This window comes from Coturnix japonica, chromosome 12 (assembly GCF_054131305.1).
Source record: "Coturnix japonica strain WE chromosome 12, WE-NBRP24, whole genome shotgun sequence".
Taxonomy (NCBI): Eukaryota; Metazoa; Chordata; class Aves; order Galliformes; family Phasianidae; genus Coturnix; species Coturnix japonica.
In genome coordinates, this window is record NC_140674.1 from 18,768,027 (window position 1) to 18,792,020 (window position 23,994).

At 48.5% G+C, this 23,994-nt stretch overlaps 2 protein-coding genes and 1 long non-coding RNA gene across 17 annotated transcripts in view; all 3 read left to right on the forward strand.

Annotated features, from left to right (window-relative positions):
• The window catches only part of PLD1 (phospholipase D1), a 44,406-nt gene extending 37,893 nt beyond the window's left edge, over positions 1 to 6,513 (forward strand). For both annotated transcript variants that reach the window (XM_085513293.1, XM_015871959.3), the window contains exons 23-26: positions 147 to 281; positions 1,115 to 1,268; positions 1,842 to 1,956; positions 2,236 to 6,513. In XM_085513293.1, coding sequence (XP_085369419.1) covers positions 147 to 281; positions 1,115 to 1,268; positions 1,842 to 1,956; positions 2,236 to 2,460 — 629 coding nt within the window. In that variant the 3' untranslated portion in view covers positions 2,461 to 6,513. The remainder of the gene's footprint in view (positions 1 to 146; positions 282 to 1,114; positions 1,269 to 1,841; positions 1,957 to 2,235) is intronic.
• Positions 6,514 to 7,912: 1,399 nt separating this feature from the next.
• Positions 7,913 to 13,852, forward strand: LOC116653867 (uncharacterized). Of its 2 annotated transcripts, XR_004308459.2 has the most exons (3): positions 7,913 to 8,802; positions 9,005 to 9,034; positions 12,582 to 13,852. It is a non-coding gene; the product is annotated as an uncharacterized LOC116653867 (long non-coding RNA). The 2 variants fall into 2 exon arrangements; XR_004308458.2 differs by lacking the exon at positions 9,005 to 9,034 and having other exon boundaries at positions 8,606 to 8,802; positions 12,582 to 13,824.
• Positions 13,853 to 15,541: 1,689 nt separating this feature from the next.
• The window catches only part of TNIK (TRAF2 and NCK interacting kinase), a 122,886-nt gene continuing 114,433 nt past the window's right edge, over positions 15,542 to 23,994 (forward strand). For all 13 annotated transcript variants that reach the window (XM_085513294.1, XM_085513298.1, XM_085513295.1 and 10 more), the window contains exon 1: positions 15,542 to 15,891. In XM_085513294.1, coding sequence (XP_085369420.1) covers positions 15,835 to 15,891 — 57 coding nt within the window. In that variant the 5' untranslated portion in view covers positions 15,542 to 15,834. The remainder of the gene's footprint in view (positions 15,892 to 23,994) is intronic.

Consider the following 23,994-nt stretch of genomic DNA (forward strand, 5'->3'; position numbering starts at 1 on the left):
CAATAAATGTACTTCCAGTCCCTGCTCGTGTGCTTTTGTAGCACAAGTTGTTAAATCAAGCTGTGCCTTTTGTATGGGGCTTTACATAAAAAGGGTTTTTTCTTATTTTTCTCAGCCCATTGGTTTTGTTCTCTCTTCATTCTCAGTTGGAGATAAGTGGATCAACTACATTTCTTTCTGTGGGCTCCGAACTTATGCAGAGTTGGAAGGAAAACTGGTCACTGAGCTCATCTATGTCCACAGCAAGCTGCTGATTGCCGATGACAACACGGTCATAATCGGTGAGCAGGGATTCTGCCCTTAGCCTCTGCCCAGTGTGGGCTGTGATGCTGCGTGCATCTCTGTGCTGGGAGTTCTTCCTTATCAAATACTTTGCTGTTAGGTTACAAATACATAAATTCATCAGCAGGGTAGGTAGGAGGCAAAACAGGGTTTGGAAAGCTGTCGTTTAATTTGTTATTTTGAAAACAGCTTTAAATCCCCGTGCAGCAGTGATGAGAATCCCAGTGCAGGGAATATCGTCCATCTGTCTTGTATCAGGCTCGGCTCTAGCAGGAGGACTTGTGAGACTTGTCATCTGTTCCTTAAAGAACAGAATGTGCTGTGAAATTTGGACGGTTTGGACAACATGTGTCATTTATCAGCTCTGTTTCCTAGGAGTGGGGAAATAGGTTATAGCAAGTAAGAGAGAGCATTTCATCTGTCTCTGTTACCATATTTATTATGAGACTGTGAAGCAAAGACAAGAGACCTCAGGCACTGAATTGCACATTGCAAGTGAAAAGCAGAATTGGACCTGTTTCTTTAACAAAACCCTTTCTGATCTGTTATATCAGCAAAGAGAGCTCTGCCAAAGAGCATTTCCGTAGCTGATTTTGCAAGAGTGAAACTCTCCCCTCCCTCAGAGCAGCAGCTCAGCCCTCGCCTCAGATGGCTCCTGGTTAGTTTTGCTCTCCATGCCCTCCCATGCTCATGAAGAAGCAATGACCTTTCTCCCCTTCTAAGAACAGTCAAGATTAACTAAGTCCAGCGCTCCACCTTCCCAGGAGGGACTGTTCTCTTGGTGCTGTCTTTGTGCTTTATCACTTACGTGACGTTGCCTATTCCCTCCCAGGCTCTGCCAACATCAATGACCGCAGCATGCTGGGCAAGCGGGACAGCGAAATAGCCATCATAGTGCAGGACACTGAGACTGTGCCCTCGGTGATGGATGGGGAGGAGTACAACGCCGGGCGCTTCGCCCAGTCCCTCCGGCTGCGCTGCTTCAGGTAGGGCATGGGGACCGGCCAGGATCGGGATCACAAGCTGAGAAATCCAACAAGCTGCTGCTGTGTCAGACTGAGCACTGCTGGGCCTGGCTCTAGCCCAGAGTCAGTCTTCCTCCTGCTGTCCCTGCCCTCAGCTGGCAGCTTCACTTACATTTTGCTCAGGGAGTTCTCTAGGGGAGCTTGTAAATAAGACAGTGATGTTTTGCTCCGGATACTGTTTTCACACCGTCTCAATTTTGGGTGGTGGTATCTCTTTCTAATGAAAGTTTGTTCACTCAGAGCAGCCATCTGGCTAACAACACACCTGGTTTTTCATTAAGACCTCTTTCCTTTTCCTTTCTTCCCCCCCATATTTCCCATCTGGACAGTTAATGCACAGAAGAAAGGGCGAATATTAGACAGCAATAAGGCTGAAGGATTGTGGCAGCAGGAAGGCGTGCTGCCTTTTGGCAGGTCCCAGTGAAGCTTGGGGACCTGTGTGTTTGGGACAGATTCCTTTCCTGGTGTTTCCAAGAGAAGGAGTGCCAGGACTTGGCTTGAGCAGGCATCAATCCCTTCCTGTTTTTGTCTCAGGGTTGTCCTCGGTGGCTCCGATCTGAATCCAGACCACCAGGATCCCGTCTGTGAACGGTTCTTCAAGGAGGTGTGGATCTCCACGGCAGCTCGCAATGCCACCATCTTCGATAAGGTGATGCCTTGTTCCATTGCAGGTGGGAGGTCTGGGACAGCAGGGCCAGCTCCTGAAGTCAGTCAGATGTTCTGAATGAATGAACAGCATCATTAAGATGTCATGGAGCATCCTCACACCACTCCAGCATGTCTGCTTTTACTTAGCCATCTCCAAGCTGTTTTTTAAACTGCTGCCATCCAGAGGAATATGTGTTCAGTATTTTTACCTTCCTCACGATATCCACCTCGCTGTATTTCCCCACACTGACCTGCCACTTCTTCTCTCTGTTGCTCTCAGGTGTTTCGATGCCTTCCCAGCGACCAGGTGAATAATTTAGCCCAGCTGCGTGACTTCATCAACAAACCAATATTAGCAAATGATGATCCTGTGAAAGCAGCTGAAGAGTTGAAAAAGATTCGTGGGTTTCTGGTACAGTTCCCATTCCGTTTCCTGGAGGAAGAGTACTTGCTTCCCTCCGTTGGAACAAAGGAGTCCATGGTACCCATGGAGGTTTGGACTTAAAGAAATGCTGACTGATTGTTTTACATTTTGAAGTTCGGTTCTCTAAGACAAGTTGATGAACAATATGTGATTTCTGAGAGCTACTTGTTGCTAAGGGAAGCAAAATGATCTCCACCGAGCTAATGTGCCTTTCTCAAGGATCTTGGTGGAGGAACTTCAAGCAAATCAACACTAGAAAGGAGAGTAGCAGAAAGACTTAGAATTTATGACAAATAAGAAGCTTCAACTCTGAAGGAGTTACTTCTTAAGGCATGTTCTGAGCACCTAAAGGATGCATGCCACTTCCTAGGACAGGGAACACATCCTAACTGCTGTTATCACTACGGCCAGCTGTGTGCTGTGGTTGCACATGTGCTGTGGTTGTGCTGTGGGAGTCTCCTCAGGGGGGCACCGCATGGCAGCTCAGCAGAGACCCTCACCTCATTTTGGGCACCATCAGAGCCCTTTGAGCAGTTCTGTCACTGCAGGAGGTGCTGCCCAACCATCACTGCTTGCCATGTGTAGATGTTGCATCTCTTAGTTGGAAACATACAAACAATCTGTTGTCAGCATCAGTATTTTGGACTCTTCTCCCCTCTAGGGGAGGAAAAATACTGTTTTTCCTGTGGCTAGAGCAATCAGCATCCCTGTGTGCAACATGGTGCTGCGTGGGTGCTGGCAAAGGGCAGCCTCCATGGAGCTGAAGGTGCTGGCGTCTCTCTGACCTTTACAGAAATACAGCGCATCATTTTGTTTAAAAGGCACTTGGAAGCTTTTTCCAAGTTTTAAACTAAAGCCTTATGTCTCTGGAGCTGAAGGCAGATAAGGCACTGAGTGTGACAGGGAACAGCTACTCGTAAGCTAGCATGAGCCAAGCTGAACACTATGCTCCACGTACTTCACTCATGCAATTATATCACATTCTATTGGCAGACCTTTCCATTCCTTTTTTGCTCCCTATTTAAAAGAAGGGAGAGGCCATGAAGACAGAGGTGGTGTCAGCAGGCTGTGCTCAGACTGAGCAGGCACATCACTCTGTAGATAGGGTAAGCGCAAGGAAAGGGGGGAATTCAGCAAAACCTGTTCTCTGGTCTTCTTTGTTATTAGACCAGTTGTGATCCTGAGCTCGGTTGTTCAGAATGCATCCTCCCAAGTAGAACTCTATTCCCAAGCTATTTTGCATTTTACAGTGCAGTGAAGCAGCAATTTGATCCAGTATCCTTGAGCAAAACAGGGCATCTCCTGGGCTAGTACATGGCCAGTTCCATGTTCTAGGTTCATAGGTTCCAGCCCAGTCTCTGTGCCATCCTCTGTCCTGCAACAAACTGTGCCTCCTGTTTTCTTGCCCAGCCCCAGCTGCAGCCTTGGGAGAGGAGCTCCTTGTGTCAAACACTAAGAACACGCTGCAGGAAATGCTCAGCAAGATCTGCAGAGGTGGGAGGCTGAGGACTGGGAGGGCTGGGACTCACTGAGGTGTGACCTACATTGCTCCACATTCCCAAAGCTGCCCAGTCAAAAGCCCAGGTGATATGGTTTTTAATTTAATTCATAAGCAAGTTTCTTTTTACTGTTCTTAGCTCTTCCAACAATCTCACCTGTTTTTAACTGGAAAAGAATTACAGCATCATCCATCTATTCCCAGCCACGTGGCTGGTATCACTCTCTAGCTGACTGTCTGCTCTGTCTTCAGAACTGTAAATAGGCACCAGGTCACTCTGCACGGCATTGCTTGAACAAGAAGTGAACACCAACATTCCCCGGGCAAATCACATTGCAGCCATGTCCTGCCCTTCCTTCTGCTTTACGCTCTTTTTGTAGATGGAATTGTGAATTTCTCCTTTCTGTTTGGTGAACTCATGGTCTGATCAGCCAGGTGGAAGTGCACGTGCAGAAGTGTCATGATAATCTTTGGTCCAAGAGGTTGGTGCTTTTGGCCGGCGTGCTGCTAACAGATAACTATTTTCTCTTATTTTTTAACCTGAAAATCAACTTGGGGTTTGCCCCTCTCGCAGAGCCAGAGCAAGGTGCCGTGCATCAACTGTTGGCAATCAGAAGAGATCAAAGGTGTCTTGTTATGCCATGTCAGTGCTGCTTCAGAGCTTTTATCTCTTGAGATGTTTTTAGCTGATTTAGTTGGAACAAAGCTGCTAACTTCAAACAATGACAGCCTGTCAGAGCCATTGCAAGTCACAGAGATCAGTAGTCATAGTTGAAAAGGCTCAACCCCCACTGCCTGTATGCATGAACCTTGAAGAAATGTAAGACTGTCATCTTCCAAGTGCTCTTATTGTCCTCGTTCTCTTATTAGCAAAGATAGTTATAATCATTAGATTATATTGTCCTTAAGGTGGAAGCAAACTATTGGGGCTTCATGGCTATTGGTGTTAGCAGAGAACAGCTCTGCACACCTGAGCAGCAGTGTACACTCCACTCACCTGCACCCTGCGGCCATTGCTGGCCATACCCAGGCTCTGGCTCTGCTCAGAGACAGCTGGAGCTTTATTTCTTATATTAAGAACCCTGTGAGGTTGAAGACCTTGAGATAGTTGATACCTGTAACTGAACAATCGCTGCTTCTTAGGTCTTAGTGCCAGAGCACTTTGGCTTTGCAGACCTTCCAACTGCAAAGGGTTGCTCGCAGATGTGCAGTACTGTAAGTGGGATGTGGGTTCAAGCACTAGCAAGCCTGGAAACATGCACTGTTTCTTGTGGCATTTACTCATTAGAACTGAATGAAAGGAGAGAGGTTTCTCCCAGGCTTATGCTTCATTTCGCAGCTTAACCAAGTATGCCACTTTTTTTTTTCCTAATTTATTCTTTAAGAGATGCCACTTTGGGAACTCACACTCCTCATCATATCTGAATGATTGAAAAAAATGATAATAATCTAATATTTAAAAGTGTATGTATATTGTTGTATGGAAGATGGACTGGATAAATGTTTCACCGTAGAACTGACATGTGGTTTAAAAACTTGAGGGGTAAGATGCCATCGTATGCTAAGAATGTTGCTAATAGTAATGTAAGAGACAGCCAGTGCTTTGGCTGCAGGGCTCAGCCTTCAGCTGGGAGGCACAGGTCTGTGCTCTGACTTATTTGCAGCTGGCCAATGTGTTCATGGAGGCACCAGGCCAGCAAGTCCTCAGTATAAGTTTTCCCAGGCCGACAGTGATGGTGCACAATGCCGTTGTTCCTTAAATCCACGCACAATCAGACTCGGGCTTGGTGTGCTGTTATCACTGCAGTGGAACTGTGCCTTTTTGCACTTGTTGCTAGAACTGCCTGGTGTTTGCAGTCTATACCCACCAGCTGCATCTGTGGTCCATGAGAAGGTATTTGGATGGCCCTTTAAACAAATGCTTCTCTCTCCTCTTGCTGAATGTGCAGACCCCAGTCCCACTGCCCTGCCCTGGTCCCCCATTGCTGCTGTTCTGCACTGCCAGTGGAAGGGACACTGTGGGAGCTGTGTTTCAATGCATGCTCGTGTTTTGTGGCACTCATTCTGCAGAAGGTCCCCAGGATGCACTCCGTGCTGCACAGCTGGGAGCAGGATGGGGGTGAAACCAGGAGCATCACGCTGTGCCAGTGAATCAAAGTGCAACATACACTGACTCCATCAGACCACTGAATGCAATGATTTTCTATGGGTTTTTCCTTTTTTTTTTTTTTTTTTCTTTTTTCCTGCCTGCTTTCTTGTTGTATTCCCATATCTTTGATTATTTTTTTTTACTCTCCCGCTGTTCTGTCCTGGATGTAAATAATTTGGATGTACTGACTGTTTCCTGACACTCGGGGAAAAAGAAAAACCTTGTCAAAAGTCACAGTTCCTGGAATGTTATTTTCTGTATCCTGTCTCTGGCAAAACCTGTCCCCAATGTGAGAGCTCCCACTGCAGGCTGAGTGCAGGTCCCTCACCCCTGCCTCCATGAGCACCCACTATCCCTTCTGTGAAGGCTGCTGGAACCCAGTTTGTACCCTTGTTTCTGCTGATTATTGCTTTCCTCCCCACTCTGTATATGATAAATGAATGTGTATTAAAGGACTGAAAATACAACGGAGCATGGCGTGCTGAAACACTTGGCTTTGGTCTCATTCCTGCTTGTTTTGGGGTATGCAGCCACATTCTGCTCATGGGGTGCAGAACAGTGGGACCTGGTGGGAAAAGGCTGAGAGTCTCTGAAAATAAAAGGGTGGGTCTGAGCCATTGGGGTTTTCCCAGGAGAGAGAATTTGCTGAAGTAGAACTGCACAGGAAGGGAATGTTGGACTTCTTGAAACAAATAAACAATCCTGTTTTAATGAGCCCGAGGCATTATGAGAAGTGCAGACAGAAACAACCCATCTCCACAATGGGATTAACTTGCGACCGTCCCTTTTAACTTTCAGTAGAGGAAATTCAGCACTGAGAGAGCAAAAAGCAGAATGGTGCTGACCTCCAAGGGAGAAGAGATGAATAAAGCATCGATGGTGCTTCCAAGCGATCCTGCAAACTGAAAACATTAACTTCTGTTTCTTAGGTTTCTATATCACATATGCAGGCACACAGGTGCTTTTACTGGGTATGCAGCTTCATCCCTTATCCATTAGCCCATTAAAAATACACATACAAGTGAATAACCAGGTTTCCCCTCTAAAAATCAATCTCTTTTTATTCCACCAGTTCTTCAGACATTTGAGTACATCTCTGTAGCGCTGATGCAGCGGAGCGAGGGCTGTAAGAGCCTGAATCCCAACAGCAGTGGGAATGAAATGCTCAATTTTTGTTTTATTGGAGAAATTAGAAGTGACAGATTCCAAATTGGTTCCACTGCTCTGATTGATTACTCGGAATATTTCGCTCCAAATGATGATGGCAAAGCTTTCTGCTGAGCCTCGTGGCTGGGGTGGAAATTAATTTGGAGGGGAGGGTGGGGGGAAGGAAGTTCTTGAAAAAGAAGAAATTATTCTGCAAGGGAAACAGTTTATAGCCAGAATCAATGATGAGTGATCTCTTCATATTCAGCTTGATCTTGATAATTAAACACCCTGCAAGCTATTACTGGAGGACAAAGGGGAGGCAGACAGTGTTATCAGAGCTTTGCAGGTTTGTTATCTGAGTTAGTGGTGCCCAGAGGAAGTAGGAGCGGTCTGTGTGGTGCTCGGGGGCCCTGCTGACACCTTCCCATGCAGAGCCGCCCTGAGCCAAGCTGCATGTTTGGATAAGGGACTGCAGTGCTGGGCTGCAAGTCCTGGGCTGGGAGGAACAGCAGGGCACGTGATGGCTGTTGCAGGGCTTGGGCACCCACAAAGGCACCAAAACAGGCAGAAAAGTGCTTGCAATTGATACTCTTTTTGCTAGGTTGGCATTCTTATCTTGTTCTCCTCTGGTCCAGTTCATATTAAAGGGCTCCAAACAGGCCTCAGCAGGTCTGCGGGCTGCAACCTGCTTGCTGTATGTCTGAGACTTCAGGAGAGGAGTCAGTCTGTTTGCACAACGTTTTTTTGCTTTGATCTGAAGGATGTATGTGCGACCTCAAATGTCAGTGCTTCCTTATGCTTTAGGATTTCACATTTTAGACTTTCACATTTTAGGCATGCTCCCCTTTCAGGTAGGTAGACGGTTTGTGAATGAGATATAAAGCCCTTCAACCTCAGAAACATGAATGAGGTACTGCGTGTGGAATTGGTTTGAGACACAGTAATGGCTTTGTGTGGAAAAGAGCCATTTTGGCAATATCAGAAGTGAGGAACTGCAGAAAGGACAGTTGTGGACAAGCAGAGCAGTCAGAGGATGCACGTCCTCCAATATCTCCTGCCTTTTACATAGCACAGCCTAGGTGAATCCCATATGCTCTAGGACTGTACTGCCCAGCACACAGTGAGCTGAAGAGAGCTCAGCAACAGGACTGCACAATACAAATGCAATGCAGCTGTTTGTTCATTACCTAAGGAATTTAAGCTATTCTTCCTCAGGGCCACACTAAAGCATAGTTTCAGGGACAGGTCACTTTTAGGTAACCTCACCTCACTCTTCTTGTGTGTCCTGCAGCCTGAGCGAGAGCAGGGGACGGAACCTCATGTAAAGCCAGGGCTGGAGGAGGATGGCGCGCAGCGCACCCACGCCCTCCTTGGCAGCCAGGGCTGGGTGCCTGCTATCCTCTAGAGGGTGCTGCGGGCTCAGCCAGCCTGAATCCCGGCTCTGACACAGGTGAGCGATGCCGTCTGTCAGCAGCTGTGAGCTGGAGTGGGTCCCACCGCCTGCGGGTCCTGCAGCCACAGCAGTGCAGGAGGAAGAGGAGGAGGAAGGTGCCCTCGGCTCCATCACCTGTCAGCATCCTTCTCCATGCTCCTGTCTTGTCACCCATCCTCTCCCCGGCACTTGCAGGTCAGCAAGCCCTCTCTTTTCCCTCTCTCTTTTGCCCTTTTCCCCTGAATGCAGCCACACCAAGCCATTTTAAATTGAAATACTGCATGTGCCTTCCTTGTTTGGGCTTAAATATGTTCCCTGCCTAAAATGTGGCTCCCAGGAGGCTGTATTAGCTCTCAAACGGCTCGCTGCAATGCATCTCTCCTGTGTTTCCTTGCAGGCCGTATCTGTGTGACATCAATTGTGCTGGGTAAGAATGCTTACAAACCTATTTCCTGCTGCAGGATGATCACATTATACACAATTACACACTCGAGGAATTTCTCCTGAGATCCAGATGGGTACAGTCTGGAGTGGCTGAGGAGCCAGCACGTGTGTGGAATAATGAATCATTCATTCAAGCTGACACATCACCATCAAGCTCTTGTGCTGCACGAGCATGTGTTGCACTGCACTCGCTGCTTGTTGCCCTAAAAAAAAGCCTGAATAATCAAATTCCAAATTTGGGTTCTGGTCTGTCTGTGCACTCCCTATGTCCTGTCAATTCATTATTACTCTGTTTACCATATCAGAAAGGTTTAAGCAGAAATTACTCAAAATGCATCAGCAGCACAGGTCTCCCCAAGCTGAGACGTGCTGTTTCAAACAGAAACTTAGTTCAGTAGAGCCAAAATCTTTTTGTCAGCATCCATATAGTTCCTGCTCCTTGCAGGGCAGACTGTAAGCACAGAGCCAGTATTTGGTTTCCCTTCTCCTCCCAAAGATTGCAGTCTCAGACTAGTTTTCCTAAGATTGAGACATTTTCCAATGCAATGTGAAGTAGTGCCATTTTCATCCTATAAACTTATATCTTTCTGATGAAATTATTGCTGCTTCTCTTAGTTTTACTGTGTTTAATCTCAACATTAAACTGATGTGCTCATTTTGTTTCTGAATTGCTTATTGTCCTGCAGTGTCAGGACCTGAATCAATGTAAGGCAAAACTGGTGAAGACAAATGTGGCAGCTTTGTATGCTTGGAAGAAGCTGCTGTCTTACAGTTGTCTTACAGGTTCTTTCACCATTTTTAATTGGTAATTTTAGGCCAGCTGCATCTCAACTCTTACACTAGCTGATGTTACGGACAGAAAAGAGAGAAAATCAAAGCTGAAAAAGAGCCAGAGCATTTCAGGAGCCCAAATCCTATTTTCCATAGCAGTGTGGGTTTCAGCAGTCTGACAGCCATCAACTTGCAGCCAGACTAGCTCTTAACACTCAGTTTTGCAGAGGAACAGCCTAATTCCCCTTCAGCAAACAGCCTGTGTCAGCTACATTGCTTGCAGAACTCCCACTTCGCTGTGTGTGTCATTTAGGTGTGCAACTGCTCATAAATCACCAAGTCCACCTATGCAGAGAATACTGGATTTTCTGTTGGGATATGCCTTTCTTACTTCCTAACTGAGTAGAGCACTGAATTCTTCTGTAACATCTAAATAACCTATAGATGTTTTGCAGAGGGGAAGCATCCTGGTAGATTGGAGGTATTAACCTTATGGAGGTGTGTGCAGCTTGCTGTCATCTCAAGGCTTGTGGATCTCGCCATGGGCCCACCTTGCATACTGACTATCAGTCCAGAGACCTCTGCTGCTGCTGCTCACCAGCAAATCCAGCCTGCTCTCTTCCACTCAAACCCATCACATGGTGCTTTGGCCTCATGTCACATCTGCTGTGTCTCACTCCTGCTCAGCTCTCTGGCTGTAACAACCTGATCCCGTGCCCACAGCTGTCACCCAGTGCTTTGAGGTGGGTTTGGTCAGTTCCCCCTTCATCAGTCAAGTCACATCCAGGGATTGATCCCTGTTTATTTTACTCCTGTATCAGTTGTTTTACAGCAGCACCTTTGACTTTATTTTATGCTGGGCTGTCATATATACCACATAAGGGAATCTGTGGTTTTGGCACTTCATACTCTTCCTTTTCCAGTTATTATTTCCTTGCGTTCAGTGCATTCTGTCTATGCTGTTAAAAGCCAAGTGGTACATAATGGATAGCAGGGAGAAAATCAACTGGGAAAATACCCACTCATCACTGCCTGCTTTCAAAGGGCCCACCTTGGAACCATAGGATGGGCAGAGGCTTCAGTATCCTCAGTGCAAGCAAATTGAGAAGCACATACTTCTGAAACCCTGAGATGAATTAAGTATATACTGTCACTTTCAAATCTCTCTCCTTTAATACACTATCTGCTTTGAGCCTGTAGGGGCCACAATTTCAAAGGAAATTTTCCAATTCATCCTTCCTACTCCAACGCTGGCACACAGGGGAATGGGACTCAGCCACAACTCTGCTGCTTGGTATTGATCTGCATTCATTAAGTGTGCTTGTCTGAGTGTCCCAGAATCCTCATGCTATTTTGTTTCTAGCTAATGGTTTCTTGCTGTGATACATTTACCATAGCCCAGGTTAAGGGCACAGACCAGTCCCAGCTTCCCCTAGTCAGAGGGGAAATCAAGCTGCTCCTTTCTGTTCTCTCGATTGGAGTCATAGAACAGCTTGTGTTGAAATAGACATTAAAGCTCACCCGGTCCTAATCCCCTGGGCTGCCTCCACCATCTCAGGCTGCCCATTCATGGCACTGGGCACCTCCAAGGATGGGGCACACAGCTCTGGGCAGCAGTGCAAGGGCCTCAGTGCTCTGAGTGAAAAATTTCCTCAACATCCAACCTAAATCTGCCCTCTTTTAGTTTAAAACCATTTGCCCTTATCCTATCACTATCAGACAGTCTAAACATACTTAGCAATCTAGGTAGGGCCTCACAAAGGCAGAGCAGAGGGGGGGACAATCCCCTCCCTGCCCACTGCCACCCGCCCTGTGCTGCAGCCCAGGATGCAGTTGCCTTTTAGGTCTGCAAGCACACACCGCTGGCTCACATCAAGTCATTCCACATCTTTCACAGACTCTCATTTTCAAAACCACCTCATTTCCTGCCCGGTGTTTCAGTGATTTTTCATTTCTCGTAAATCACGTGTTGATGCTACGATCGACTTGTCTGACAACACCTGTTTCCTCTTGTTTTGTGTAACCCCACACAGCTCCAGGGGCTGACCTGGCTTTCCCCACTGCCCGGCCTCTGCTACAATCTCCTTGTCTGTTTTGTGGCTCTCTGGAGGTATCTCTTGGTGACACAGGCTTCAGGGCTCTTGAGGGGCAATGTCTGCATTGACTGTGTTAGTCACTAGGGCACGTTCATGGTGAGGAGCTGCCACAGCCACATTGGCTGGTCTCCTCACTGGCTCTTCACACTCAGACTTTTCTGTCTGTAGGTGGTGGTAATGCCTTTAGCTGGGACTGGTAGGAGGGAAGGCTGTTCCATATTGCAGGCTGGAAAAGGCCTTCAGAGGGGCACAGAACTGAAGTTGAAGGCAGTCTGCTGCTTTCTGTGATGGCCTGTCAGTCAGAATATCCAAACTGCAGGATCTCCTGGGCCTGAAGGCAGCCTGGAGCCACCCTCCTGCTGCCTGCCATGGAACAACTTCCACACATAAAGTCTAGGAATGGGTGTATATTTACACACATAGAGTCCTTTCTGACAGGGTGAGGTGATATTTGTGGGAGCTCTGACGGTGGTTTTGTGTTTCAGCAAGCCAGAATGTTTGATGTCTTTGAAATCCTCCATCCACTTCTTGAAAGCACAGCATGTCTTGCCTGTAGTGAACATTTGGGTTATCTTTTTTAAGCATCTCCCTGTTATGACAGGACCTAGAAACTCTTCTCCTTTTTTATTTCTTTTTTTTAAAGCCATTTTCATCTAATTCCAGGAGCAGCGCTTTCATAGACTGCCACATCTCCGTGCAGGCATGAGGAAGTAAACATGTCTGAGAGAACCTCCACATAAAGCACCAGCAATTGGCCCGGGCCCTGTCTACCTACTCAGACACCACGTTAAGCACTACTCAGAGGATTGCTTCAAGTTGCTTCAAGTACCTCCAGTTGTTTTCTGACTGGCTTCTGCATTGGTCATTGACTGTGAGTGGGAAGCAAAACAGCATTCAGCACGCTTGCAAAAAGGCAGAATCACTTGGTGTTGAAGCTCTACCTCCATGGGGAAGGCATCAATCAATAAAAAAAGAAATGAAAATCCAGAAAAATAAGTATGCCAAGAAGGATTTGGGCCCACATTGCCTCTGGCCTGCAGGTGCCAAGGCTCTGAGCACCCTGCACACAAGGGACCCTTGCTATGAACAACTTTGCTGACTGCTCTGTGCAGCTCCAGCCTTGTAACCCCCTTGCTAAGGAGATATAAGAACCCTACCCACACCTCGGGACAGATTAACATTAAGGAGAAAAAAAACCAACAGCCCTCACTGATCCTGAAATGTGTCTTAATTAACTCCCAGCAATTTGCATCTGACAAAAGATAGAGCCAGTTTCTCTTGTTCGACTGATCTGTGTTTAATGCCAGATGGGGGTGGCTTCAGGTCAGGTGTTTCCCAGGCCTGGGGCTGTCTTTGGTCTGTGAGACAAGCCAAGATAGAAGAGGGAAAGTGAGTCTAAATGCTGTTTGTCTCCGGGTAGCTCAGATCCAGATTGATCAGCAGAAAACAAATCAAAACAAAAAAAAGTACATATCAGGAGGCTAAATAGTTTTGATAAAAGGAATTTGGAGAGAAAGCAGCCTCCATGGAGAGGGTAGCAAAGGCAGCACTCAGGAGCAGAGCAGTTTGTGCTGTATTGAATGGGCTCTAAAGCATTCCCTCCTGAATCAGGGGATGTGGCTCTCTTGCTGCATATGGATGCTATCCTTGAGATCTTGGTAACAAAGGGATAAATCAGTATTCCTCTGTGGGGCTACAGGAACTGGGTTGTTAGGAGCAAGGCATTTGGTTTGCAGCAAACAATGCAAAAATAGGATTTTGATTGCTTCCTAAACACACACAACTGGCACATTTTAAATGACTATAAAAGATATGACAGGAGGGCTCCCTTGGACGTTTATTTCTTCACAGAAGAGGTGGGAATTAAAGTGGTTAAAATGACAAAATAAAGGATCCAAAACACGGAGCTCCTGAAGCTCTTGCTAATCAGACAAGGCCTTGCACGTTGTTTAGACTTACTAATTCCACATCCAACCCCATAACACAGCAGCAGGGGAACTGCTGGGTGATTATATTTAATTTTATGCAGAGGTCAACTGAACAGAATAGTTTATATGTGAGCCGATGCCCTTTAATGAATAAATCAAAACCACCGACCCAACATTAGCCCTGCACCACCAACAGGTGAGCTCTGGCTCATTAAGGTGCTCACCAACCAAGGCTGGGGTCTGCTACCTGTAGGAAAAGCTGATGCTGTTATATGTCTCTATCTTCCAAATGGGGGTGAAATGGCACAAGCAACACTTTGCCACCAAGGTCCCAGTTTCTGCAGAGCTGAGCGTGGGGTGGAGAAGGATCTCAGGAAGCTGTTTGTAGGAGAGGTGCCCCAGCTCCTGCTCTGGCACGTCAGGTGGAAGTGCAACTTTTGTGTTCAACTGACTCACAGCAAAACATTTTGGGCTGATTCAACAGAGTGCTTTGCTTCCTGTCATAACAACTCCAATTGCAAGGTTTTGTTTGGATGCTCCTGGCAGAAGGAGCGTATACAGAGAGGCACTAAAAGAGTTGAGGACTGATCATTGCACAAGACGTGGAGGATCTGTGGGTTGGATGAAGGGAATGAAGCCATCCAACACTGTGACCCCATCCACGCACCTCACATGCACCAGGCTTTGTTTCCCAACCCAAAACCCCTCACTGCCACCCTCCTTGCAATGAACTGCGATCGTTTGCAATGCACAAAGCGCATCTCCAGCCCAAAGTGTAAGAAAACCCCATCCGCCTGCCAGTTGACTCATGTGTAGGGTTTCCACTTCCCAGCTCTGCATATTGCGAGATCCTGACATGAGCCGGGGAGAGCTGATGTTGTCAGCACAGCTCCCATACGGTTTTCTCAAAGGCAACAGATTTTTTATACATATATATTTATACATGGCACCTGGGTTGGCAGAAACTACATCCGAAAAAAGGGAAACAGGGAAAACACTCAGTGCTGAGTCTGCTTAGTGGGGCGTGGAGGGGTTTGGGCCATTTCTGGGGTTGTTTAGTCTGGAGTAGGCTCAGGGGAGATCTTAGTGCTCTGTATAACACCCTGAGAGGAGGTTGTGGCGAGGTGGGGGTCGGCCAATGCTCACAGTGATAGGCCAAGGGGTGATGGCCTGAAGTCGCATCAGAGAGGCTGCCTTTGGGTACTGGGAAATGTTTCTTCCCAGAAGGAGCTGTCAGACATGGGGACAGGGACAGGCTGCCTGGGGAGCGGTGGAGTCACCATCACCATCCCTGGAGGTTTCCCAGGAGAGAACAGATGTAGTACTTTACAGCACGGTTTAGTGGGCAACAGTGGTGGATGGACTGGACTGGATGATCTGAGAGGTCTTTCCCGACCTTAACGATTCTATGAATTCTAAACGACGGCTCTCGGCCAAATGCAACACACTGACCCAGCCGGTGGCTGGGGACAGCTCAGCTTGGGGTCACTTTGGGGTGCGGATGCGATACCTGGCTCAGCCCCGGGGCGCAGCCGCGCACGGAGCCGTACAAAGCCGGGCAGCGTCTCCCCATCCCCAACACGGAGCGCGGCCCCACGCAGACAAAAGGCCTCGCGATCCCCACGCGTGGCTCCTCCGCCCGCCCCCTGCCCGCCCCCTCCCTCCCATCACTGACTGACAGGCGGCCCCGGCGGCGAGCTGGGCCGGGCGGGCGGCGATGCGATGCGATGCGGCGCCGCAGCCGCCATCCCGGCGCAGCCCGCGGCGTGCCCTGCCCGCCGGCAGCCCCTATAGCCGCCCCTATAGCCGCCCCTATAGCCGCCCCTAGGTGCCGCGGTGCGGGCGGAGGGGCAGGGGCGGCGGCGGCAGCTTCTCCCTCCCCGGCAGCCCCGCATGAGGGGAGGCGTTAAATAGCTCTAGCGCCTCGCCGGCCGCCACTGCCAGCTCGGTGGTGGCGGGGCCGCCTCGCCGGAGGCGGCGGAGGAAACATGGCGAGCGATTCTCCGGCACGGAGCCTGGACGAGATCGACCTCTCGGCGCTGCGGGTGAGGAGCACGGCGGAGGGTTGAGGGTTGCGGGGCGGAACGGGGCCGAGCTGCGGGCGGTGCACACGTGCGGGAGCGCCGGGCTGTGTGTGCGGACGTGCCTGCGCCTATGGAGGTGCATGTGCGTGTCGGTATGGACGTGTGTGCGTCTGTCCGTGTGTGTTAATGTACGTGCATGTACATCTGCTCCTGTGCAAGCGTACGTGCCTGTGTCCGTGTGTGTGTGTAAACGCGTGGATAAAGCATGTACATGTCCCCCCATGTATGTAAGTGTACGTGCGTACAGCCTGCACGCATGGAAATGTGGCTCTGCACACACGCACGTCTATATGCGCGTGCCCCTGATGTGTGTACGCACCCTACGGGCACGCGGCTCCGTGTGTGTGTGTGTGTGTGTGTGTGTACGCCCAGTGCCCTCCTGCCCCTCCTATGGGGCGCCGTGGGGCCGCTCCTCGCTGTGATTTGGGGTGGGGGCAGCGCGGAGCTCCCCCCGCCCACAGCGGGGCCGGGCAGCGCCGCGTGTCGTCGCGCTCCGTTAATCGCACGCAGGGACGCACGGCCGGGGATGCGGGATGGATGCGGATGAGGGACGTGGGATGCGGATGAGGGATGCGGGATGCGGATGCTCGCACCGCTTCCCACGCAGCGCCCGCTGTGCCCCCTCGTCTCTTCCCCTCTTTGAGATATCGCTGTCCTGCTGCCGTACCCTTGAAATGTCGAACGTGTCAGCTTCCGCCTGTGGCCCGATGCCACCCCCAAGGCCTTTTTCCTGCAAGTTTTTTTTGTTATTGTTTTTTTTCTTCTCCTTTTTCCCCTTTCCTCTCCATCCCTTCGCTTTCAGCAGCTCAGTGCTGGGGGTGGGAGGCTGATGGGAGGCTGCTTCCATCAACCTGCTGGCAGAGAAAGAAATACAGTGTAGCAGAACCAGCTAAGGACAAGTGCGAGTACGTTTTTAGAATCAGAAATAGTATTTGTTTCAGTGGAAAGAAAAAAAAAGAACAACAACAAAAATCAGTCTTTGTTCACTTGCCCTACTTTTTTTCCTGGTGAGTTTCTGGCTGATTAATAGTGTGTTTGCTCAGCAGGACATGGTGCACAGCAGGCTGGGACCCATCGCCAGCCTGTGGGGAGGGGACCTGCAGTGATCCCTTCCTTAGTGGGTGGGAGGGAGCTGGAACCACTGGGGTTAATCAAGGGTAGAGGTGTCCTTGGGGGGGGAAGGGAGGGCCCTCTGCTTCTCCCCCACCCCCATTAGCCGTGTATGTATCTATATTTAACCATCAGCGTTAGCTGTATGTGAACCAGGTCACTAGTTCCTTTTAAGACTACCCCCACGTGCTCAGCTCTTCTGTTCTTGTGGCTTTTTAATAGTGTTGTGCTCGAGATGCAGCCTGGATTTTGTTTTCATTTTATGAGGAAATCTCGACCCCTACCTGTTTGCAAGCCCCCAGGGCATGAAAACACGAAGCCCCCCCACTTCCCAGCCCAGCCCCTGGGAGGGCTTCATAGGGGGGCTACTCCTGCAGGAAGGGGGTTTGGGGAGTACCATTATATAGTTGGGATTTTTGGACTCCCACTATAAGATTAGGATTAGAAGAAGTTGGCTGTATCCAGGAGGCAGTCTCCTGATGGGGGGAGAGACCTGTTACGGCGCTTTCTTTTAAATCATGAGAGATATGTTGGTTTATAAGGGAGACAAGAATAGGGCTTTAATTTGCCAGGGAATAGATCTTCTTCCAAACCAAGCTCTTTTAGCACTTAGAATAATTGTTAAAGGTCATAAATTCAGCAGATCGGGCAAGAAGCGTGAATCATTCTGCAGGGCCTGAATCAGAAATCAATAGTAAATTTGCTGCCTGAGCACAAAACTCGGCAGCGGGGCGTAATTCCCCGAGCCTTGCAAAATGTCATTTATGGGAAGATGAGAGGAATGTCGGGATTGGTGCTGTGGATGGGTCTGGGTGGGGGAGCTGCTGCTGTGTCTGCTCAGAGAGGTGAGGGGTGGCTGCTGGGGTGACTCAAAATCTAGGAGGGGGGAGAATAGTTTCTTCTTAGCAGTGGGGAGAGGAAGCTCTTGGGCTGCTTATCGCCAAGTTTGAGTCACCGAGGTGTACCAGGAGGTTGGGTTTGAAGAACAACATGCCAACACCTATAAAGAAATAAAGAAGATGGACCTCTGCCAGCCTGCCCCATCCGAATGGAGCACAAAGGTGTGTGCAGGGCTGGGTGCAGAGGGGACACCAAAGCCCCCGTGCACTTGTGCTTTGCTACATGGGTTTATGTTGGCTGAGCTGTGCTGCTTCATGCACTCACAGCCTGGAACAAAGCACCAAATTCTGACTGCAGTGCATGGCCTGCTGCAGCTTGGAGCACACCTCGGGCTTGCTTCTGCCTCCTTTGCAACATATTTCTATCAATCATGTTATCCTGCGCTCATTGCCATGGTAGCCAGGTGTCCCCTGTGTCAGCACAGCGAGGACTGCAGGGAGAAGCTCTGGCATCAGGAGGGCTCTTACAATAGAGGTCTTCGTAGCGCTGGTAATGAGCACTGTTAATGTTGCAGAAAACTGTAATTTAAAATGATGAGGCCATTGAACAGGTAGTGCTGCGTATTACACTGACAAGGGGATAAGATAAACTGCATTATAATGTTCTTTTGTCCGGGCTGGGAGGTATTTCTGCTGGTCTGCTCAGCATGGTGAATAGCCCCACGGCCTGGCGTTGCTATTAGCAGAATCATGATTAATGCAGGGATTTATGCAGGTTGTTGACAGAGCAGATTTTGCTGTTGTTTTTTTCTTTGGGAAGAAAATGAGAACGCGTGTGAGCAGCGCTGCAGCAGGCTGTGCTCCATGGTGCTGCATGCACAGCTGAGCGCCACAGGAGAGCCGTCAGGACGGAGCTGGCTTTGCTCTCTTCCCATTTGATTTCAGCATGTGTCGGGGTGAATGCTGTCATCTCATGCTGAAGCCAGTGGCCTCGATCCCTCCAAAATATCCAGGTCAATAGCTTTCCCTGTGCCATGTCTGTTTGCAGCCTGGCTCCTGGCTGACATGCGGCGATGGCCACGGGCTCTGCAGCTGCAGCAGCGGATACGCTTCGGGTGCTCTGCCTGGAGCTGGCCCTGTCCCCTGCTCATGCTCAGCAGCACATGGGGGACTCAGGACTGAGATCCTCTCCTTAAAGCTGTGCCTCTTATCCCTGCGAATGGGCTCACCTGAGCTTGGCAGGTTTCCTGCTTAGAAACAGGCTTTCTGGGGGAGGAGCAATTGTTATCTTTGCATACCTGGATGTCACTCTGTTTTGGGCTTGTTAACAAAAACCAAGGCTTTGCTATTGACTTCTGCAGAGTGCTGACCATGCACTCTCTGGAAACTGGATCCTAAAATCGTTGGTTGTTTTGGGAACGCCTGGCCTTTACTAGGAGAGGAGACAGCGCGGAGTTAAGGAGCCGGTGGGTATTAGCTGTTGCTGGGAAGAATTGGATGAAACCCAAAAATGTCACTGCTGTTCCTCTAGATGTGCTTTGTATAGAAGTGGAGCTCACTGGCCGTTCGTCGATCATTGCCAGTGAAGATTAAAAACTCTCTTATTAAAATCAAAGCAAACAAACAAAAAAAGCCCCAACGTGCTGGCATTGCCCTGCATTCAGAACTTCATGTTATGGAGTATTTCAGAATCATTAAAGATTTAGGAGAAGTCCTAATGGGGTGTAAGCACTCCAGCCAGCACTCAGGAGCATTATCTCTGCAGCATTACGTTAAGCTGCTTCTTCCAACTCCTTTTGAAAAAACATCGCTCAACAGAACCGAGGCAGCTTTTGCAAAGGTCACCTTCTTCTTAAATAGAAAGAGAAACTAATTTTACTGGAGATGACTTCTGGAGATGAACATTCAAGGCATCTTTATGTTGTGTTTTACATGCTGTGCTGCCATGCAGTTATTTGGGACCTGTGTTCAGCACAAGTGTGTGTTTAGCTGGAACTCACGAGGTTAGGCCCTCTTGGATGTTGTCCATCAGTGCCTCAATCAGTGTAAACTAAGGACAGTTTTTAGGGGGTGAAGGGAGAAAACCATTTCCATTTGATCAGGATGTAAATCTCCTGAAATTAATCACTGTGCTGAGGAAGAGGTGCACTTGAAAGTCATTATTTCTGTGTTGCCAGGTCATGCGTAAGCTGCAGTCACACCCTGAGCCTGGACTCTGAGCTGCTCATTGCAAACCAGGCCTGACTACCCTCTAATGCACCCACAGCCACTGTGCACCCGTCATTATATACATCAGCACCAGCCCGTGCCTCAGCCCTGTGAGCAAGGACACAGTATTGATCCCTGCCTGATTTCTTCCTGCCTAAAATACAGATGGGGAGAATCCTGCCAGTTCTCCTGTGCCTGCCCCAGGGAGAAGCTAATGTTAGTGTGGGGCATGAAAGGAGCAAGGGCAGCCATGGGATGTGGTGTCGGGGTGTGAAGGGTGAGGTGCCGAGCCTTGGCTGTACGGTTTGTTCCCCAACCATATGACTGTGTCCCATGGGATGAGGATGCTCAGCACGTAGGGGCCAGTCCTGGGGCACTTGTTACTGGGAGGAGAGGCAGAACAGGCAAGGTGGGGTAACATCGATAAGGAGTTTAATCAAACCTCAGTTACAGCTCTCTGCACGCCTGATTTTTATTTTGTCATGGCAAATGCTTTGAGAGTGCAGAGAGCCATTTTCCCTTTGATCTGGAATGTTGCTTTTCAATGTTAATTTTCTGCAGTGCGTGCCAGAAGTTCAGGGTTCTGTATTGGCAGTAAATTATAGATGATTGTAATCAGGCAGCCAGTGCTGGGGAATCCAGATGCGTCTTGTGTTGCTGAGAACCAGCGTTTCCTCCTGCAGTAGGTGTGCAAACAGCCTTCACCACCCTGTGCTCAGCTGATGAATGGCTGCGAATGCAGCAGGAGCTATGCACTTTGTTCTGCTGCTGATAACCAGCTCTGCTACAGAAAGTCTATCAGATATTAATGGCTTTGTACAAACACCACCCTCTTGCCATTAATTGAGACCGGATTGCTTCATGCAGTCCCATCCTTCCCCCATACAGAATGTGGTGGCCTGTGGCAGGTGTGAGGCTCGCTGTGAGCTGCTCTGCTGAGTAAAGCCTGAGCAGCCCCAGTGTAACATCCTCTGTGTTTTAATGCTGCCACTGCAGCGAGGGTGGGCGGATGTGTTTCTGTTCGTGTGAGCGCACGTGTGGTTTTCAGCTCCAGCGTGCATGAAACCTTTTGTTACAGTTATTGCTTGCTTCCTTCAGCAGTGTCATTTCAGAGGACAGAAAGAGATACATTGTTTAGCTCTGCTGAAAGCAACACTTCTCACAAGCGAAGGGGATCGCAAAGGATGTATATTCCTTTATAAACTAACAAAGACTCCAGAATTCCATTTCGGTGGCTGACACTTCCCCCTCGTTACCCCTCCTTTTAAAAATTCTCTTTGCTCCTAATTTTGAAACTCAGCAGGAAAAAGCCTCCTGCCAGCTGAGTCATGTGCTCGGTGCATGACAGAAGCGACTGTTTGAGACCATGCCCTTAATCTGCTGGATGGAGCCTGTAGGATGCATTTGAGACAGCAGAGCCTTTGCTGAGGATGAGATGGAGCAACTTGGATGTAATAAAATGTGCCTAATAATTGCTGTTGCATGCTACAGAAATACAAGAGATCAAAGCTTCCGAGGCATTTATTTTCATAATTTGTGGGTCAGATCCTTGCAGGACTAATTGGGTGCTGTTTGATGTCCAGGCAACAATAGAAATCTCGCTGTAAATCAGCATAGATTTGCCTTTTCCTTTCTCTTCTGTACAAAAGCATAAAAGCTTAATATGATTTCGAGATAAACTGGCAAAAGAGAAGTTGCAGATCTCCTTCCTGTCTTGCTGCCATGCTTCTTAGAAGTATTGCACCCTGAGCCACGTGGCTGATACAGCAAACAGCTCAGATCACGTGTACCTGGCACACAGACCTTCAGAACAGCCCCAAATGTCCAGATTGGATCTGTGCATTTATAGCTGATATCGATGGCAGAAGTTTATTATGTTTGAAATGTGGTATATATGGTTTTAACTTGCACAGGTGGACTGAAAGTGAGTGTGGAGCTGAGTTCTGTGGGCCAAAAGCAGCCAGATTTCTTTGAAGGAAGGAACATGGGAAAAGGAGGAAGATTTGTGGAGGAGAAAGGATTATAAAAGGTCACCATCTCTGCTAAAGCAAGGGAAATAAATTAACTACAGATCTTTCTTCTGTGGAGGCTGGCTGATGCTGAAGGCCGGCAGGTTACCCTAGAGCCACAGGTATCCCTGTGCAGTTTGGTGATGGATGAGATGAGTCGGTTTTCCTGTGAGATTTCCATGCAATGAGAAAAGCAGAGAGGAAGGCACAGACCCACTGGGAGTGCTGCTCGTCTGCAGTCAAGGTTGCTGTTCCCATTGCTTTTGGGTGTTGTTTCATTTGCCATAAACCTGAACTTGCATGTGAAGGCTGGCTGCACTTGAACCTCTCTGTGTTGCGTTTTCTCTTCTTCTGAAGGTGTGCCAAGGAGGGCTTCTTTTGTGTGCCCATAGATTCCTCCATTTGGGTACATCTCGAAATATGGATGTGCAAAAAATGGATGTGCTTTGAACTAAAAACAGAGGCCAAGGCAGCAAAATTAAAAGGGCTTTAAATGCATTTTCTGGCCATGCAGACAGGCTGTCTTTGCTGCAATAAATCTTCAGTGTTCACGTATTGATTAGCCTCAGTAAATACTGTGATGACTCTGTCCTTCCTATTTCTATTCTGCGGGGACCGGTGTATTAGTATGTTTCAAGAAGCTGTAATAGCTAAATGGGATTCCAGTAGTGAGAGCGGTTTTCAGATGGTTTCCAAAGTGAATTTCAGCCACTGTGACTCTCCCTGCTCCCTGTTAGAATGTTTGGCTGCTATAAATATCAACACAGAGTGCTGTGCTGGTGACTGGGCTGGTAATGGCTGTGTTTTCTAATGGACAAAACTGTGTTTTTTGAGCCAGGCTCCCTGGAGTGGTCATGCCCATCCCTGGCAAGGATGCTGAGGGATCTCAGCTGCCCTCTCCTAATTTAGTGTTTGGGGAGCTCTGTCTCCACAAGACACCTGCCGGCGTCTCAGTTCAATGCTGGAAATGCTCTACCAAGAGTTGCATAAATTTGCTCAGTGCTCCCTTTGAAATGTGGGGCTGCCTAGCTAACTGGAATCTGAAAAGGACTTCTTTTCTACCTGTTCGGCTCATAGCTTGTAGTAGCTTCTTATTAGTCACGTGTAGATGGGCATAGTTCAGAGAGGCTTTGCTTGCTGTGCTTTGCACCTGCTCTTGGAGGCACTGACTTGGTGAGGCTGCCCAGTGGTGATTGTGTTTGAGCTCTGAACCAGCCTTGGGTTGATGGAAAATGGACGTTATAAAGTAGAAAAAGCAAGAAGGTGGAAGAACAGCGACCTGTTAACACCAGATAAGCAACACTGGGTGGAGGGATGGAGAAGTCATTCTGTGCCGTAGCTGAAAACGCATTTGCATGCCCAATATTTGTGACTATACTGCAGTGGAATGGATCCTCTGGATATAGGTTGGGCCATAAGGTGAAAACTCCAAGCTTCTCATGAGACAGCGGATGGGAAAGTAGGAGAGAGCAGATGTAAAATGAGCATAACAGTATACCTTTAGTTCAGCTTGAAGGAAATAATTGAGGAATCGCTGTCGCTTATGATGGTGACCTCTGCTGAGATGACTCACAGTGCAGTGTAATATGAGTCACTTGTTAATGGTGGCCTGTTAAAGGAGAAAGTGCCAAATCCCAATAACTTATTTGTTGTGTGTTATAAAAGCTAGGGCAAGGAAGAGTGTTCAGGATATTGCTGCTTAAAAATTGCCGATGCTTAGAGCTCTGTAGGACCTTTACAGGACTCTTGGGGACCCTGAGATGAAAAGGCAAAGGCTCCTGAGGAGGAACACTACTTTCACTTCTGTTTTAAAGAGCCTTCTGCCTTCCTGTGTGAGTGCAGTGTTGTCAGAGGGTGGGAGCCATGGCCACCTCTGCAAAGTCTGCCTGGCAAGGGCT